Source organism: Mesoplodon densirostris, chromosome 8 (genome assembly GCF_025265405.1).
Source record: "Mesoplodon densirostris isolate mMesDen1 chromosome 8, mMesDen1 primary haplotype, whole genome shotgun sequence".
NCBI lineage: Eukaryota > Metazoa > Chordata > Mammalia > Artiodactyla > Ziphiidae > Mesoplodon > Mesoplodon densirostris.
This window is the reverse complement of record NC_082668.1, coordinates 109,829,048-109,848,888: the sequence shown is the minus strand read 5'-3', so window position 1 is coordinate 109,848,888 and position 19,841 is coordinate 109,829,048. Positions and strand designations below refer to the sequence as shown.

Here is a 19,841-nt window from a genome sequence, read left to right as displayed (position 1 = left end):
AAGGCCTTGTGTGTTGGCTGAGGGCTGCGAGGGGCCAGAGGACATGGTCACAGGGGACACTTCTGGACTGAGGGATGGAGCTGCAGCCACAGTTGCACTTTCTGGGCCACATGCAAAGCCCAGTTGCTGAACGACCCCCCAGGGCAGGCCACAGTCCTTTGAGGCACCTACTCCAAGGGCCCCCGGGAGCTGCCTAGATGGGCATTTTTGCTTGTGGATGCTGATGGCAATGAACTGGGCGAGATGCTCACTGTTGGATGAGCGTTGGCCATTTTCCTTGAGTAGCGGGTATTGCTGGGCCAGAGACTAGGGGCCCACAGGGAGCCGAGGAAAGGCCCCGGGCCGGGATTCAGGGCCCCCTTGTGCTCCAGCCGTACCCTTACCTGGCAGATTGCTGGGCCTCAGTTTCCTCAGCTGCTCCGTGAGGAGCTTGGCCGAGATGCTCTCCGAGGCCCCGCTCCACCCTCCGGGGACCCCTCCTGATCCCCCCCCACCTTCCTCCCCGCAGGTGCCCATCTGCAGTGACCAGCCAGAAGCCAAACGCGCCGTCTTGGAGCTGGCGCAGGCCATGGGCTTCACCCCCGTGGACATGGGGTCCCTGGCCTCGGCCCGGGAGGTGGAGGCCATGCCCCTGCGCCTCCTCCCAGGCTGGAAGGTGCCTGCTCTCCTGGCCCTGGGGCTCTTCGTCTTCTTCTACACCTACAACTTCATCCGGGATGTGCTGCAGCCCTACCTGCAGGAGGGCAAGAACAAGTTCTACCAGCTGCCTGTGTCCGTGGTCAACACAACGCTGCCCTGCGTGGCCTATGTGCTGCTGTCGCTGGTGTACCTGCCCGGCGTGGTGGCGGCGGCCCTGCAGCTGCGCCGCGGCACCAAGTACCGCCGCTTCCCCGACTGGCTGGACCACTGGCTGCAGCACCGCAAGCAGATCGGCCTGCTCAGCTTCTTCTGCGCCGCCCTGCACGCGCTGTACAGCTTCTGCCTGCCGCTGCGCCGCTCGCACCGCTACGAGCTGGTCAACCAGGCCATCAAGCAGGTACGGGGCTCGCCTGCTTCCGGCCAATCACAGCGCCGGGGGGGCGGCGCCCGGACAGGGTCACGCCCACATCCTGCTGTCCGAGGTTTGGCGTATCAGCGAGCAGAACGTGAAACGCGCTCTGCTCCCAAGCCAGGGAGACAAAGTGCAGCTGTGAGTTACAGAGGGTCCGTAGACGGTAGAGAAGTGCTAAGGAGGAAAGTCAAGCAGCGGGGGCGGGGTGTGGGGTGCAGGATTAAAGGGTGGTGAGGGAGGCCTGGCTGGGCGGGGGACGTGTGAGCCCAGGTCGGAAGGACAGGAGGACAGGAGCTGCCTGACACCTTTAAGGATCGGCAAGGAGGTCCTCTCCGTGGAGCCAGGGGACGGGGTGGTGGGCGGGGCCTGGGAGGCGGAAGCCACACCAGAGAGGCCTTAAAGGCTGAGGAACGGCTTGGGCTTTAGACTTGAAGCCAAGGAAAGGTTTTGACTAGAGGAGTGACGCGCCGTCTGGGGTTTTAACTGGCTCACTCTGCTGCCAGGTGGAGAACAGACAATCAAAGATCAAACGCGGGGCTTCCCTGGTGGCGCAGTGGTTGAGAGTCCGCCTGCCGATGCGGGGGACACGGGTTCGTGACCCGGTCCGGGAGGATCCCACGTGCTGGGGAGCGGCTGGGCCCGTGAGCCATGACTGCTGAGCCTGCGCGTCCAGAGCCTGTGCTCCGCAACGGGAGAGGCCACAGCAGTGAGAGGCCCGCGTACCGCAAAAAATATATATATATATATATCAAACGCACATGCTTGGAAACCAGTTAGGAGGCTGTGCAGGAACCCAGATGAAAGGCCGTGGGGGCTTGGAGTGGGCTGGGAGCAGCAGAGAGGCAAGAAGGTGTTGAAGGCATATTCTGAAGCCAGAGACACAGAATTGCTGTAATAGACATGGGATTCATGAGGTGGTGGAGGACGACTCTGGGTTTTCAGCCCGAGCGCCTGGAGGGATGGAGTTGCCATCCCCTGAGACGGGAAAGGCTGCAGGAGCATGTGTTTTTTGAGGGGGGGGGGTGAAGGGCACAGTAATTATTCATTTAGGAAAGCCGTAGGGTGCTCTTTGCCAGCAGGATTCCTGGGAATGGAGGGCCTTCGGGTCAAGCCAGGTGGTATCACAGGCAGCATCCCCTGGCGCCTGTACCCACAGAAATCATCCCCCCAGATGCTTCCTCTGGGATTACAAGCTCACGGGGCCTGATTCCGAGTCCCAAGCTCAGGTCTGCAAGCAACCCTGCCTTTCTTTATTTTCCCCAACCTGCTTAATTCCACCTCTAGTCCTCAGCCTCTGGCCTGGTGCGTGGGTCCTACCCACTCTAGAACACTTAGTCACCCAATGAGACACTTCTCTTCTACCCCTGGTTCCAGCTGCAGTTTTGTTCTTGCTTGGGAAGCAGGGATCTGAGTCTGGGCCCTCCCCAGGTACACCCACCATGCGGCCATCCCCTCGGAGGCCTGACCACTTCCCAGAGCAGGACCAGGAGGCAAGGCTGGGCCACTTCCTGGGAACCAGAGACCTCAGCCCCTGTTCACTCTAGTTCCTGCTTCCCTGCTGGCAGCTTCTCAAATGCCCTCGTCATTCCCCACCCACAGACACCTGGCACCATTTCATCTGCAGGCTTGGGCTTTCATAAGAGAAAGGAGGAACCCCAGACTTCAGGCAAAGAAACAAGACACCTGCTGGAAATGAGAGAGGAAGGGAAAAAATAATAGTCACTAACGCTTAAAAAGAGCTTACTGTGTTCCAGGTACCATCTTAGAGCTTTACATACCCAGTGTGAATTCATTGAACTCTTAATCCCTATAAGGCAGGTGCTGTACTACCCTTATTCTACAGATGATAAAACTGAGGCACAGAGAGTTTAAGTAACTTGGTCAAAGTCACTCAGCCAGTCAGTGGCTGAGCTGGGATCCAGATCCAGCCAGTCTCCTCCAAATCCGTGTTCTTTTTTTTTTTTTTTACATCTTTATTGGAGTATAATTGCTGTACAATGGTGTGTTAGTTTCTGCTTTATAACAAAGTGAATCAGCTATACATATACATATGTTCCCATATCCCTTCCCTCTTGCGTCTCCTTCCCTCCCACCCTCCCTATCCCACCCCTCTAGGTGGTCACAAAGCACCGAGCTGATCTCCCTGTGCTATGTGACTGCTTCCCACTAGCTATCTATTTTACGTTTGGTAGTGTATATATGTCCATGCCACTCTCTCGCTTTGTCACAGCTTACCCTTCCCCCTCCCCATATCCTCAAGTCCATTCTCTAGTAGGTCTGTGTCTTTATTCCTGTCTTACCCCTAGGTTCTTCATGACATTTTTTTTCTTAAATTCCATATATATGTGTTAGCATACGTGCCCGTACTGCTTTCTACCGGGAAAACAAGTCCAAATTAACAGTTGAATAAATGATCCCAGAACTCATTCATTCTCTGAGTTCTACTCTACCGGGCCCTGAGGCCACAGGATGAAATAAGACAGTCTCGTCCCTCACCTTAGCTGGCGTGGGGTGGCGTGGAGGCCTGCAGGCCAGAGCCCTAGACTCTTGTCCTCCAGCATCACTGACTGGAACAAAGATCTTGACCTTGAGCAAGTCACAACCCCTCTTTGGTCCTCAGGGCCCTGATGTAGATGGAGGTCTCACCCAGGGCTAATGTTTCTGATGCGCTTTGATATTTTCTTACTTCTAAGAAGAGTCAGCCCGCTGGGCAGGAAGCTCTGCGTGGCTCGTCGGAGAGTGGAGCAGTGTTTGCTGCCCAGGAGGTGGCAGGTGTTTCAGGCAGTGGATGGGGAAGCAGGCAATGCCCCCTCCCCACTAGAGCACGAGGCAAAACCCCTGCCCACCCTCTGACTGCCATTCTCCAAAGTCTCCGCCCTGCCAAGGCTCTCCTTGATATTACGTTAATACAGTTTTCCCATGATGCAAATACCAGGGCACAGAGGGGCCCGTGTGAGGGAATTTTCCCTGAGTTCCAAAGCCCTTTAAGGCTGCAGCCCCCACCCCAACCCGCTGTGGAGGTTGCCAGGCAACCATCACTCCCACAGGACAGGATCAGAGACAGACAGCTAGGCCTGTCAGGCAAAGGGGCTGAACCTTGTTCTGCAGAGTTCTGGCTGATGTGGCTCGTCAGGGAGGGGAGTGGAGATGCGGCGGGGGGCGGGATGAACAGGGCAGAGCAGCCCAGAGAGGGATGCGCAGCCAAAAGTCCGTCAGTGGTACCTTAGGAACGCACGTCAGGATCAAACTCCGAAATCAAGGTAAAGATCAAAGAAAAGGTTTCACCCACACACCGTTTTCTCCGCCCTGTCACCCCAAATCGAGTCCAGGCTGTCAGAGAGAACTGTCTAAATCTCACCTCTGAGTCGCCTGCCCTTGAGCCCTTCAGCTTCTCACTTGCAACCTACAGGGAGAGGAAACCCCACACGTGGATGGCAGCATTCCATCTCTTGTTGACAAACACTTTCCTGGTCGTGCTCAAGGTGGCCAGCTTGATTAGCTCTGAACATGAGAGAATCATTAGGGGAGCGGAGAGCTGGTTCACCTAAGTCCCAGTTTGCCGTCTGTGACACTGGCCGCTGGGGAGCCCTGAGAACAGCACCGTAGTTCAGTCAGTTGGGTGAGACTCCCACAGGCTACTGATGGTGGCCGGGAGCCAGATGCTTATGCAGGTTCCGCATCCCACCCCTTCCCAGTGTCGCGGCTGAGTGGAAATATTAGAGGAAAAAACAAGACATTTTGCAAGCAGATGTGGTGTGTGTAATCATCCAAGCTCTGACTTGTGACATTAACTGCCTGATCTTACCAAAATGCAGAAAGGAGCGACTAATGAAGTATATTTGAAGAACAAACAACTTACAACTCGGGGATGACCCACTGAGCGGCCGTCGTTAGCGCAGGGAAGGTGTGAGTTAGCCTTCTCTGGGCTCAGTTACGTGGGACACCTCCCTGCCCCATGCAGGGTGCCGTCTTCCTCGCTAGTGCTGACATTCATTTGGCACACAGCAAAATCACAGGATTTTAGATGTGACCTCTTCCACCTCTGTCAGTGGAGAAACGGAGGCCCAGAGATGGAGTTGCCCAGAGTCTCACAGGACTTGTGGTCAGGGTGAGAACCTGGGTCCCCAGACTCCTGGTCCTTTTGTGGCTTAAAGGCACCAGTGAGAGCCAGCCTGCCCTGCAATAGAACAGAGGCCCTCGTTTCTCTCAAATTGCAGGAAAAGTACCCAGTGGATGGCATTTTCTCAGTTTCTTTCAACGTTCTCTCATAAGCTTTTCAACCATTTTTGCTCAGACCACTAGATCCATTTTTAATATTATATCTTCTAACTGCACTTGGGTTATTTTTCTCCTGCTGAAATAGTTTCTCAAAAACCTGTATGAGTCACTCTGTTTTGCGAAGCAGAGACCTACCTACTAAAGCCCAGTCACATTTCCTAATGGAAATGCTGTTCCTTGTTGTGTGGGGAAAATTGAAGCAGCGGCGTTTCCTGGTATTTCTCAGAAAACATCTTGACTTCCAGGAACTCTGCAGTGTGGTCTAGTTCGGAAGTAATGCTTCTGATAGAAGGATCTTGATAAAAGCTCTTCCTTGTGTGCACGGTACGAGTGAGCGTCGGCCAGGCTCGGGGGGAAGGTGGGGCTGAGGTGCAAGGGGTCTCTGAGCGGGGAGGGAGGGGTTAGAAACCTCTGGGCCTGCAGGGGCTCCCCCATTGGTGCGTGCCTGGGGCTCACTGGGGGATTCCAGAACTCTGTGAGGGCAGGTATCTTTGCTCTCTGCAGCCCAGGGCCTAGCACATAGTAGGTGCTTCATAAGCACCTACTGTGTGCCAGGGGCTTCATAAGTGCTCATGGGCCCGCTTGGTGAATGGATGTTGGCCTCTGTTGCCTGGCAGTGGTTGACTCAAAGCTACATTCCTCAGTCAGAAATGGGGAGCTGGGTGGGAAGATGGGAGCTGGGGGCTGGTTAGGAAATGTTGAGGGGTTTGGTGTATGTGTATCTGGAATATGAGCCAGTGACAGGGGCAGCTTGGGGGACCAAGGATCCAGGGTGAGACAGGCTGGGAAGGAAGGTAGTCAGCAGAGGCAACAGCCTGTCTGGCTGAAGGGATTCTGAGTTAAGAGAGCACCTCCTTCCTGCTGGGGATTTGGGCATCAGAAAACCTTGTGAGATGGTCATATTTGAAGGTTCTTTATGTCTTGTCAAATTCTCTGGCTCCTTACTCTTGGCTTATGTGACTGTTCTGGTCGACTGGCCCCGGACAGATTTGTGAAAGCCGTGGGGAGGGAGGAGCCTTGTGTTCCGAGCCAGCTGCCTGGGTCCTGATCTCAGCTCTGCCATCTCCTAAGCTGTGTGTGACCATGGAAAGGTTACTTGATCTCTGTGCCTCATTTCCCTCATCTGGAAAATGGGGACAATAGTGACCTCTGCCTCACGGGGTTGCTGTAAGGCTCAGGGGACCTGATACCTGAGAAGCGCTTAAAACAGAGCCAGACACACGTCACACAGAGTGGAAAGTGGGCGTGTTGGTCGTTACTGCGTGTTTCCCGTCCTGAATTCCTTGCTCGCCCAAATCCCAGGGCATCGACCTTGGCCACAGTGTTCATGGTTTCCTTTCCATCCACACCAGGTCTTGACCAATAAAAGTCACCTCTGGATCGAGGAGGAAGTCTGGCGGATGGAGATCTACCTGTCCCTGGGAGTGCTGGCCTTCGGCACGCTGTCCCTGCTGGCCGTCACCTCACTGCCATCCATCGCAAACTCACTCAGCTGGAGGGAGTTCAGCTTTGTTCAGGTAAAGGGGTCCTGTCCCTGCTGGTGAGCCTCGGCGTGGCCCTGGCCCTGCCTCTCCCGTGCAAGCACCTGCCCACCCACGTGCCGCCTGGGCTTTCGCAATCTGTGCAACAGAACCGCTCAGTCAGGTGCCCGGGCCTCCCCAAGCCTGGCAGGCTCACCCAAGTCTCCTGATAAAGGGGCTGCCTGGGACGAGCTCATCCTTGTGACACCGAGGGATGCCAGATCTAGGCATGTGTAAAACTCGGACAGCAGAATGCTGAACCCTGGACTACACATTCTCAGTATCTACAATTCTTGGGCTTCCCAAACAAAATCCCATAATACGCAGTCACTGGACGTGTCACTGATCTGTCTGGGCAGTCAGTGAGCCCTTGGGTGAGCCGAACTGCCCAGCCAGCACCCTCAGTTGAACCCGGCCCTATTGTTTCCTTTAACCTCTTTTTTTTTTTTTTTTTTTTTTTAAGAAGATGTTGGGGGTAGGAGTTTATTAATTAATTTATTTATTTTTGCTGTGTTGGGTCTTCATTTCTGTGCGAGGGCTTTCTCTAGTTGTGGCAAGCGGGGGCCACTCTTCATCGCGGTGCGCGGGCCTCTCACTATCGCGGCCTCTCTTGTTGCGGAGCACAGGCTCCAGACGCGCAGGCTCAGTAGTTGTGGCTCACGGGCCCAGTTGCTCCGCGGCATGTGGGATCCTCCCGGACCAGGGCTCGAACCCTTGTCCCCTGCATTAGCAGGCAGATTCTCAACCACTGCGCCACCAGGGAAGCCCTCCTTTAACCTCTTGATTCATGCAGGGTGGATGGGAGGTGAAATTAGGACCTCCAGTTTATAGGAAATAAAACACAGCATTTCCCAAAGGACACCATTCGTACTAAAAAGGACATGTAGAGTCAAATAAATCTGGGAAAAGATTTGCTTCCCGCTCAGCGAGTCACAGTGCACTTTGGCACATCGAGTACTGTCTACAACAAGCAAACCTTGTTAAGCAGACTTATTTCAGTATTAGCGTCCTCCCTCCCCCCACCTCGCCCCCATTTTTCTTTCGCTGTCTACACGCCACAGAACACACTTTGGAAGATGCTACTAGTGGCAAAGGTTCTTTATGCATTTATTCACTCAGTGTTTATTGAACACATACTGCATGCCCAGCGTCATGCTAGACCTGGGATGCCAGAGGGAACGAGACAGGTATAGCCACGTTTTCATTATAAGGACCACTGGGACAGGGACATTTTTTACATTCCTTTGGCATCTCCCACTGTTCTCCATACAGAGCACGTGGTCAGCCCCCAGGTGCTGGCAGATTAACTCACCCCCTCCACTGATGGGTGCCAATATACTGGGTTCTGCCATCCATATGGTATCAGGGCTGGGAACAGATATCACACCCACCCCCGATGTCAACAAAAAATCTGTCCCATATCTTCTCTATGCAGCAAGGACACAGTACGGGATTCCAAGAGGGACACCAACAGGGCCGCGCTCTTATGTAATCCAAATTAATTATCCCCCATTGGGGATGCATGCGTACCCTAGAACAAAAGAGAGTTGTGGGGTTTTGGGGTTTTTTTTAAGTGTGTCTGTTTCTGAATCTCACTGGCTCTGCTCATCTCGGAAGGTCTCTGGAGGCGTGCTCAGGCCTGACACATGCCAGCAAAAGGGGAAAGAAAGAATTTTATTTATCTGCCACTAATCCTCACGTGTCGCACACCCCAATCTGGGATTTTCGTGTTCCTGCCTGGAGTACGCTGGGGTGCATAGTTTATCCACAACTAAAACAGATTGCAGTTTGCTCCCCTCACCGGAAAGTTGCTCCCTTAAGCAGCTGTAGATTAGAAGCCGCAGCTCCAGCTGCCAGAGAAAGCCGGGGAATTTGGTTTTGTTAGCAAAAGCTGACTGGGACTCAGCAGCTGTTCTACTTTACATACTGAAGAGTCGAAATACAAGTAGGAAAGTCCTTATGCTGCTGCAAGAAGAGGGGGGTGGAAAGCCGAGAGATGGGTAGAAAGACAGGGTTTTACGTGAGGAAATCAAATGCCCACATGCTGCCCACAAATGCTCTATCTCCCTGGAGTGCTGATACAGAGGAGGAACCGGCACATCCCAGCTCTGTAACCATTAGCAGGTCACGTGCGCTCCCCGAGCCTCACTTTACACTCTTGTAAAATGGAGTTAGTTCCCTACAGATGTGTTGTGAGCCACTGTGCAAGATTACGTGTAAAAGAAAAATACAAAGCAATTTGCTGTGATTCTCAGGGCATGTAGCCACATTTCCATGATCTCTGACTAAAGCCACCCATTTCTGAGTCAGTAGGAGGCAGCAAGAGACAGGCAAGAGACTCCCACCCGGAGCCGCAGAATGGTCCGGGGCAGTGTTTGTAAACTGCAGTTGACACTTGTTGGTGGGTCATGAAATCAATTTTGTGGACCACAACAAGCTTTTTTTTTTTTTTTTTTTTTTTTTTTTTTTGCGGTATGCGGGCCTCTCACTGCCGTGGCCTCTCCCGTTGTGGAGCACAGGCTCAGCGGCCATGGCTCACGGGCCCAGCCGCTCCGCAGCATGTGGGATCTTCCCGGACCAGGGCACGAACCCGTGTCCCCTGCACCGGCAGGCAGACTCTCAACCACTGCGCCACCAGGGAAGCCAACAACAAGCTTTTAAACATGAAATAGAATAGAACGTCTCCAAAAATGTCAGAGTTCTTTACATGTTCTACGCACAGACATTTTTTCAGTTGTATCAATTCAGTAGTTATATATACATATGTGGGCATACTTCATTGTGTACTGGGCAGTAATGAAAATGTGATTCTTAATGTGAGCCACCATCAAAAAGTTTGAAGTCACGGAGCTCTTGGAGAAATGCAGATACCCAGGACTATCCTTGACCTGTGGACTCAGATGCCCGGGGTTGGCTCTAGAGTCTGTTTTTATAGGCTCCTTGGGTGACTTAAGTGCACGTGATGTAGTATGTGACAATCTCTGGGGTGGGGGACACAGGCTGTGAAGCCAGCAGACCTGGGTTTCAGTCCCAAGACCACCACTTACCAGCCCTGCACCACTAGACAGTTCCTTAGCATCTCCAAGCATCTGTGTCCTGTCTTGTCTGTGTCCACCTCCCGTAGTCATTGGGAGGATCTGTGTTGAGGACATGTATACATGCACCCAATAGTGGCTGTACAGGTTTTTGTTTTTTGGGGTTTTTTTTTGCGGTACGCGGGCCTCTCACTGTTGTGGCCTCTCCCGTTGCGGAGCACAGGCTCCGGACGCGCAGGCTCAGCGGCCATGGCTCACGGGCCCAGCCGCTCCGCGGCATGTGGGATCCTCCCGGACCGGGGCACGAACCCGTGTCCCCTGCATCGGCAGGCGGACTCTCAACCACTGCGCCAGCAGGGAAGCCCTGGCTGTACAGGTTTTGAGGTGAGTTGCAACCTTCTCCTGTAAGGTGAGCACTGCTTTACGACAAGGAGATACCTGGACCCCATTTCCTTTCCCAGCCACGAATGACTGCGACAGGTCACCAGGGCTTAGAAAGTGGCTGTGGAGACACCGTGGTTCTCAGTGCGCCTGGCCTGACCCCTGGGTCTGTAATGATTTATTGAGCTAGAAAGCCATCAAAACAGGGTGTGGATTCCACAGGCGTGACTTGTGCTTACGTGTATCCTTTTGTTCCTGAGGCTGTTTTCGCAGTTTTTCCCTCGGGGTTTTGTTTGTCTGGGTGTTTTTGTTGCTGTTGTTTTGGTTTGGTTTCGGCCGTGCTGACTGCTCGTAATTAGGCCAGTTAAACATTGTCAGATCGCCAGATACCCAGGTCGGTGCAGCTCCCCTGGACAGAGAAGTTAGTGTTCGGCTCCATTGTTAGAGGAGCTTCCTGTGGCCTTGCGCACTCCAGCCACCGGCCTGAGATAATAACAGAGCCCTGTTCTGACCCCAGCTTTGTGAGCGATTGTCCAAAGCCCCTTCCCGCCACAGTAATTGAGCACCAGCAGCAGCCACCAACAACCTGGCTGTTTCTTTTTTGCTAACAAGCTTACATATAATAAAAATGGCCCTAGCTTGTTGTGGGCGTTATGAATTGCCCCGTGACGATGCCTCCCTTTCTTTTGGCTTCCTTTGACTGTTCTGGGATTTTTAAAATTGTTCCCGAGGAGAGAGGGTTTTAGGGAAACGAACTTGCTGGAATCATCCAGGCTTCCCACTGGGATTGGAAAGTCAGAAGGCCCTTGGTTACTGGCTGGCCTTTGGGGCCTCCTGCCGTCTGGAACCACCATGGGATTCTGGATGGCAAAGGGGAGAGGATATATGGGCAGGAGCAGGTCTTCATACTCTCCCAGGGCGTGTCTTGTTTGCCCAGCACAGTCCATCACTCCCCAGATTAGGGCAGGGCACAGTGGTGAACATGGGCCAAACACTGGAGCCCCAGGGCATGTCACTGAGGGAGGTGCCAAGGCCTTTCTGGGGCCACCAGGACTCAGTTCCCAGGCCTGGGTGGCTTCTCACTGCTGCAGCATCTGGGAGAGCTTCACGGTGCAGGGTGTGAGCCCTTTCAGGCCTTTGATGGGTCTTTGTCTAAGGAACAGAAAGGACCGGGTCCATCCCAATCAAATAGCCTGGGCAGAGGGACCTTGAAGACTTCTCAACCTGAAGTTAGAAGGGCTCAGGTGATAAGTCTCCTAAATTAGTGGTTCTTAGTCCTGTCTACATGTCAGCATCATCTCTGAGCTTAAAAAAGCTACCATGCCTGAGCTCCACCCCTATCCAATTTAATCTGATTTTCTGGGACCGGTGCCTGGGCATTAAGATTTTCCCCATGCTCCCCAGATGATTTTACCATGTAGCCAGATTTGAAAACCATGCCTCAGGCCGCTAAACTCTCAGGCGTAAAAAGGCACGTCCCAGCCATGTCAGCAAAGCCCAGTAAATTCGCCTGAGTAAGGGGAGCAACAGTTTGGGACTTGGAAGCTGGTTGGGGAATAACAAGGTGGTTTTCAGGCTAGTTCAAGATTTATTCCTGACGGTCAGTGCTGGGGCCTTTCCTCCCCCCAGTTTTTTTTTTATTGTGGTAAAGTAACATCACAAAATTTATCACCTTAACCGTTTTGAAGTGTGCAGTTCAGTAATATTAAGTATATTCACTTTGGACCATTTCCATTTGCTGTGCAATCATCACCACCATCTCTCTCCAGAGCTCTTTTCATCTTGCAGAACTGAAACTCTCTCCCCGTTAAACACTAACCCCCAACCCCTCTCTTCTCCCAGCCTCTGGCAAGTACCGTTCTACATTCTGGCCCAGTGGTTTTTACTACCCCATACAGGCATCTTATATCAGTGGAATTATCCAGTACTTGTCTTTCTGTGACTGGCTTATTTCACTTAGCGTCATGTCCTCAAGGTTCATCCATATTGTAGCCTGTGACAGAAGTTTATTCTTATTTAAGGCTGAATAGTATTCCATTGTAGAGAGATACTACATTTTGCTTATCTATCTGTCAGTGGACACTGGGGCTGCTTCTACATTTGAGCTATTATGAATACTGCTGCTGTGAACATGGGTGTATAAATAACTCTTCAAGACCCTGCTTTCAGTTATTTTGGGTGTATACCAGAAGTGGAATTGCTGGAGCACATGGTGATTGTATTTTTAATTCACTGAGGATCCTCCATACCATTTTCCATAGTAGCTGCACCCTTCTACATCCCCAGTAGCAGTGCATAAGGGTTTTAATTTCTCCACCTCTGCGCCAACACTTGTTTTCTTAATAGTAGCCATCCTAATGGGTGTGAAGTGATTTTGATTTGCATTTCCCTGATGATGAGCGATGTTGAGCATCTCTTCATGTGTTTATTGGCCATTCAGATATCTTCTTTGGAGAAATTTCTATTCAAGTCCTTTGCCTATTTTTGAATTGGGTTGTTTGTTTTTGTTGTTGTTGAGTTTAAGAGTTCTCTATATAGTCTGGATATTAATCCCAAATATTTTCTCAGTGCTGGGGACTTTTTTAACCCCAGTCTTCATTATCAATAGGTCAGAACTTAGAAAAAGTTGGTGTGGTTCAGAAGTTGCTACGAGATTTGGAAGCTTGATAGACACGTCTGGAGGTGACAAGGATTTGGTTACACGTGACTCACAGTCAAAGAGGCTTCCATTTGGGGGCTGACCGTTTGCACAGGACACGGGAAGTAGCTGTGGGTAGTAGCATAGGGCCAACCATGGCCTTTCCCAACAGGCTGTGCTGAGCCAGGAAGTTGTTAAGGATGTAAGAAAAAGATCCTTAAGCGGCCACAAAGCCAAAGGGAACCAGAGATGGCTAGGAAGGATAGAGACTGGGGATCATTTGGCAGCTAGTATTTCGTTTAGGGTCAGAAACGTTATACTGTGAACCTGTCTATGAACTTGTATGTATAGCCATTACTATTTTTAGTAAAAGCGTTACAAACAACTCTTCTGAGCCATGTTCTTCCACTTACTGAGGTTCACCACCCTGGTGTTTATACTGGAGAAAGTGGAAGCAGCAAAGCGCCCCCCGTGCTAGGGAGGAGCGAGAATGAGGCACGGCAGCAGAATCAGACCCACTGAGAGCCGTGTCTGGGGGGAGTGCAAACAAGACAGTGTCCCTCAGCCAAGCCCCTGGATTGATGCTGACAAGCTGGGCTGGAAGGAAATCCAGGAGGCCTGATTCCAGTTTCTCTGTGGAAAGCTCAAAACCAACCCGTAAAGCGCACCCTGAGGTATCGTCATGCTGCCTGCCACATTTCAGTTAAAGCCTTGCAGTGTCTCGTTGGAGAAAACGCAAATGTGTCCATTGCTTGATGGGTCACTGCCGTCTTCATTCCTTGTGTAATAAACACGGGTCTCTCCCGCCCGGAATCTCTTGGTGCCCTGTGCCCCTCCTCTCGACCCTCCACGAAGTCCTGACCCTGGCTGCCCTCAGGTCCGCACCACTGCCTGCCAGGTCTGGGGGCTGGAGAATGCTGCAGCTACACAGCACTTTCCCTACAATTCTGACTTGACTTTTGTCATCACTTCCTTCTCACTGAGGCTAATTAAGCAACTTGCCGAGGGTCACAGTGTCAGTTGAGACTAGCACCAGCAGTGGAATCCGTAAGGCATCATTTGCAGTTTGCAAGAAACCCTACATGCAAAAGCTTCCCAGAGGCTACAGTTACAGATCATCACTTCCTGGCAATTTTCACATCACTCTTCCCATAGAAAGTCATGATTGTCTAGCACTTGGGGTGACGAGGAGGTGCTCATGGCTGGAAGTGACCCACAGAAGCCCACACCTGGCTCAAGGGGCAAGATGCTCTGCTGTACGACGGCTTGGAGCATTTCCATTTGGATCTGGGATGGTCTTGATCTCCCCAGCATCACTCATCTCCTTCCGGGCAGGAGAGTAATCCTGGCGGGGTTTGTACCTGGGGCGTTCATAGCACAGAGCATGGGCAGGAGGTGAGGGACCAGCACCCACAGAAAGCATCCATGTGATGCTGCGGGCTTTATATACAGTGTCAGGACAACTAGCCTGCAAGCCCTTGTGAGTCACCTTCACTATTGGTGCCAAATCCATGTGCCAAGTAAATTTTTCCTTTGTGTTTATCTTTAAATCAACTTAAGATCCACTCACTTTTTACCTGGCCGTATCTTATGCCAAATACTATCTGTGAAATTATGATTTTGATATGCTAGCAGACACATTACTCTGTACACATGAAAAGATACACAAAACTAGTAACATGTTTTAAACTTCTTTAAATTTAATTCCATCTTAAGTCCTCTGGCAGCCACCAGAGGTATGAATAATACAGTTTGGGGGAAAGCATTGGGTTTTTTTTGCTTTTGTTTTTTAATAAATTTATTTATTTATTTATTTATTTATTTTTGGCTGCATTGGGTCTTTGTTGCTGCGTGGGGCTTTCTCTAGTTGCGGCGAGCGGGGGCTACTCTTCGTTGCAGTGCGTGGGCTTCTCATTGCGGTGGCTTCTCTTGTTGCGGAGCGCGGGCTCAGTAGTTGTGGCTCGCGGGGCTCAGTTGTGGCACACAGGCTCAGTTGCTCCGTGGCATGCGGGATCCTCCCGGACCAGGGCTCGAACCCGTGTCCCCTTCATTGGCAGGCGGATTCTGCACCACCAGGGAAGTCCCCAAGCACTGTTATTTTATAGAATCCTTATGAATCCATGAATCCTTATATACTTTGACGTATGAGCATTGTTCTCCTGGGGAAACTGAGGCTCAGAGAGTTTAGATGGTAATAAGATCACACAGAGAGTGACTGGCGGGGCTGGGATTTGAACCCAGAGCCCTACTAAAGCTGCCCTCCCTCCTTCCCCTCTGCCAAGTAAGCAGACAAGCCATTGGTAGGATCGCCGTGTCCATCCTCACCCTGACCCTCATTCCAGCCTTCTTTTCTCCGGCAGTCCACGCTGGGCTTTGTGGGCCTGGTGCTGAGCACCCTGCACACGCTCACCTACGGCTGGACCCGCGCCTTCGAGGAGAGTCGCTACAGGTTCTGCCTGCCCCCCACCTTCACACTCACCCTGCTGGTGCCCTGTGCTGTCATCCTGGCTAAAGGCCTGTTGCTCCTGCCCTGCTTCCGCCGCAGACTCTCCAAGATCCGGAGGGGCTGGGAGAAGGACAGCGTCAAGTTCACGCTGCCAGTGGACCGCGCCCTGGCCCAGAAGACAAGCCATGTGTGAGGTGCCTGCACCCAGCTCCGGAAGCCAGACACAGGCAGGACAGTGCCCAGAGTCTCTCAGGACTTCTCGCCTTGATCATGCAGGACCACAGAATTACACACAGATTGGTGGGATGAGGTCTGAACTCCTGGGACGTGTGTGGTAATGTTCAGAGTGACACACCTGTGTGTGATATGTATGTCCATATGTATTTCATATATATAACAGGATTTGCAATTATACTTACTTAGCTAAAAAGTTGAGGCCCTGAGATTTCAACCTGTAGATTTAAAAGCAATCGTCAGATGTTAGGAGAACAGCAGCTCACACTATTGTGACAGTTACAGAGAGATGCACAGACTTTTTGCACAGAAAAGGCAGGGACAGGCTTGCACTTTGGTGGATTCCATCCATTTCTGCACCTCCCCGCCTGCCCCTTTTTGCTACTTTCCCAAGGCTTTCGCAGAACTGGGGCTCTAAGGTGGCAGGACAGACAGGAGCTCTGCCTGGAGCCCAGTTTGGGTGCACAGGGCTGACGAGTCACCAGTGAGCAGGGGGTGCAGCTCCTTCTTTGGCTGCAGCAGGAGGCCAGGCGGGATTGAGGGCACTGGGGGGGAGCCTGTGTCTGTCCTGGGTGCCACCTGAAGGTCCCTCCTTTGCCAGGTTGGGGGGTGGGAAGGGGGAGGGATTGGAGCTGAGCCTGCTCCCCCTAATTCTCCCGGAGCCGGGAGATCTTTTCCTGAAAGTCAGAAGTCACCACGGCAGCTGCAAATTGATCCTCCTGTGGGAGTGATGAAGTCACCTCCTTGCCAGAACCACTAATGAACCCTGTCTTGAGAACAAGTGTAATTTCTTTCCTCCCTTTAAGTTGGTGATGACCGTTCTTTAAACCGCTGTGCCTTCTCACCTTGTAAATCATGAGTTTGAATGTCTCCCAGGAAGGCCTCGAGCAGACCCTTTAAAAGTTGGTTCAGGGGGAGGGGAAGACAAGACCCAGAGCGCTCAGCGTGACAGCCCCGCCCTTCTTGGGACCCCCTCCGGGGGGCTGATGGATGATTGTCCTCACTGAACTGGCTCTGTGGAAGGACACTGGGGACCTCTTCAACTATCTTCTGCTGCTACCGGCCAGAGAGCCTGCCTTCCGAGCACCCTGAAAACCACACTGGCTCCAAGTTCCTCCTAATTCAGGGTTATGTTTCAAAATAGCTGGAAGGCTCTTTTCCTCCAAAGCCACAGATTTGAAACACTGCTGCTCCAAAGCACAAGAGCCTGCAGGACATGTATCCTTGAATCACACGCCATCCCTCACCGATTCATACTGAAACTGTTTTTATTTCCCCTGTAGAGAGAATCAGCTGTTCTCGGCTGAGCCCCCAACCCATGGCAGAATCAGGATGATGTGTCATCTTTGAACACAAAGGGGTGCGGCCCTGATGGAGGACATCAGTGAGACGTACCCAGGATGGGGGTATTGGTCACGCTTATGTTCTTAGGTCTCCTGGGCCAGAGGGCATCTTAGGATGGAATAGAGTCAGCTGGCAAAAGCTGACCCAAGAGCGCCACAGGAGAGGATGCGCCTGCCTCCCCACAGAGACTTCACTAGCTCATGGCTGTGAAGCACATTAGGGTCCTTCAGCGAAAAGGGAAAAAAAAAAGAGCCAAGTGCAAGCATATCTCATTGGGCCAGTGACGGATGGAGGCAAGGCCGTGCAGGCAAAGCCGCCTGCTTCCTGCAGATGTTTTCCATCTGCAGCTCAAAGGCTGAGCAGCCCAAGCTTGCTTCCCAGATGGGCCCTGGTGGAGTGGCAGCCTTGGCCTCAGAGAGGCTTGCTGGAAAGGAGGCAGGCAAAGCAGACGTGTCAGCATTTGCTTGACAAAATGAGGGCCCATCAGTTTCCTGCCGATAGGAAGCAGGGAGAACATGGGCACCTGGGACCCACCAAGGAGTATCAAGCCCGGTCAGTACTGGCTGCGCTTTTCTTCCGGCCCTCCCCAGGCCCAGGCTGTTTCCTTGTACCAAAGAGGCTGACACAGAGCGAAGTTTAATGTGCCCCCGTCCCTTCCCCGCCCACCCCCTGCTGCAGGTGCGCCTCAGGTGGGGACAGGTGCAGCAGAGGACCCGGCCACCCCCAATCTGGACACTCAGCTCCTGAAAGGCCGGGTGGGCTGTGTGCGTGGCCTTGACCTGGTGTCCGCTGCTGCCCTCCCCTACCTCATCAGGCAGCTGGCAACAGCACCCCCACGAGAGCAAGTCACTCCTTGACAGCCTGGGAAATTCTATGTGCCGCTGGGTACAAAAGTGCCTGAACCAAAGTGCTCTGGAAACCCTAAAGGCCGTGGTCTGAGGTTGAACGTTGAAAATCGATGCTATTGGAACTGTTTGTGTGTTTTGTTTTTACCTTGTAGAGCTTGTCGGAGAAGCAGCAAAAATAAACACCTAACTTCCCGTGAATGTCAGGCTTTTATTTCTGTTGCACTGATCACCTGCCCATTCATGTGTTCATTGGCCCGGTGAGCCTTCTGATTGGAGTTTGCTCTGAGTCAGGCAGCGTGCAAAGTGAGCACAGAATGATCTGGGCTAGAGCTCACCTCTGAGGAAGGGACACGCAGACCTGCAGAGACAAGGCCAGTAAGGAGATGGACGAGATCCAGGTGACGAAGTGCCAGGGTATGTGAAAGGAGTACCAGGAAGGCTTCCTGGAGGGAGCAGTGTCTGTGCTGTGGTCTGAAGGCTGTGGCTTTAATGTAGGTTAGAGCAGCAGTGCCTCTCAAACTATCATGCGCTCAGGAGTTGCATAGGGATCTTGTTCAAACACAGGTTTGGATTCATGGGTCAGGCATGAGGCCCGAGACTGTGCATCTCTAGTAAGTTCCCAGGTTACACACATGGTATTGATCCTCAGACAGAGTAACAAGGGCTTAGACAGCTTCCTTTGTCTCTGCTGTGCTATAGTCTATGGCCCACAGACCAGTGCATCTCTGCCCCATTAAGCTTCCTCTGGACTCTGGTTCCCTGGCTGCCCTGGTGAGATATGCCTCTGTATACTGCGGATGCTGCTGCAAGCCCCTTGTTCTCTTAAAGGCAGAGGGAGAAAACACTCCAGCAGAGCCACAGCCTTGCACTCTGTGTGCTCCGTGTAGGATGCCTCCAGGTAGACCCACACATCAGCCCTGGGTCCATGAGGAAGACAGGAACTCTTCACAGAACACCCACCTGTCATGCAGTCAAGCTTTTCTACTGAAGCAACCAGAAATGTCTTCCTGTACTGGGAAATAAAAAGGAAACCTACATGCAGGAAGCAGTCTAGTGACTATAAACCGTTTCTTGGGAACAATAAGCAAAAGATGGCTTTGCCATTTTGAGCCCATGAAAAGAGTTTTCCAAAATAAGAAACATGGCCAGAAAAAAACTTCACAACAAATAATTTTCAAAAAGAACAAAAAAATCTTGTGCTCGAAGGTTTGTTTTTCTACTCTGCATCCTCCCACACATAATGCTGGGAAAGTTAAGTTTAAAAAGAAGTGATAAAACCAATGAAAAAGTATCCATTATTTTGGTAGTTCACATAAGAACTAAAGAGCGACCAAAATAACTCATTTTAGTTAAAGAGAAGAATTATCATTCAGCTACTTGAAAAGCTGAATCTGTTTCAAAAGCAATGAAGGGGGACCCTTGGATGTACAGAAGCCCACTTGCCCTGGATCTCTTTAGAAAGAGGAAGTTGGCATCACTAGAGCAGAAACTCTCAATCCCACCAGACTAGCACCAACTTTTTCTAGCAAATATGTTGAAAATTCCTTCATTAACCTAAGATGAAATTCAGAAATAATATAACCTACTTATGTGTGTAGTTTTTTTCATCAATATAAGGTCTTGATTTAAATATAAAGTATAAATAAATCCAAAGTCTAATTTACACTAACATGCTTATAATACTAATAATGAGTAGTAATTATTATAAGTAATAAGCTTACAGTAAATAAGTTGGTATTGAGAGAAATACAACAACATTCAACTAAACACTGTTGACCCTCTTTATAATTGACATTTTAAAATAAAGGCTAAAGAAGTGTAAGAGAGTGTGTGTGTGCTCACGTGAGTGTGTGAAACAGTGTTGAATCCTATGGAGAAGTAGGGTGAAGACTGATAAATGTCCACAGAATTTGGAAATATAGAAACTTTAGGGTAAGAATTTCAGTAGAATGTTGGGGATACAATCAAGATTGGGAATAAGTGAGAAGTAAGGAAATGGAGGCTAGTTCTAGATACTCTTTTGAGATTTGGCTGTGAAGTGGGGGAAGAGAGGATTGTAGATAAAA

At 51.4% G+C, this 19,841-nt stretch overlaps 1 protein-coding gene across 2 annotated transcripts in view; it reads left to right on the top strand.

Moving 5' to 3' along the window:
* The window catches only part of STEAP3 (STEAP3 metalloreductase), a 44,857-nt gene extending 26,884 nt beyond the window's left edge, over positions 1–17,973 (top strand). For both annotated transcript variants that reach the window (XM_060107089.1, XM_060107091.1), the window contains 3 exons: positions 509–1,036; positions 6,682–6,846; positions 15,264–17,973. In XM_060107089.1, the coding sequence (XP_059963072.1) occupies positions 509–1,036; positions 6,682–6,846; positions 15,264–15,542 (972 nt within the window). In that variant the 3' untranslated portion in view covers positions 15,543–17,973. The remainder of the gene's footprint in view (positions 1–508; positions 1,037–6,681; positions 6,847–15,263) is intronic.
* The last annotated feature ends 1,868 nt before the right edge of the window (positions 17,974–19,841 follow it).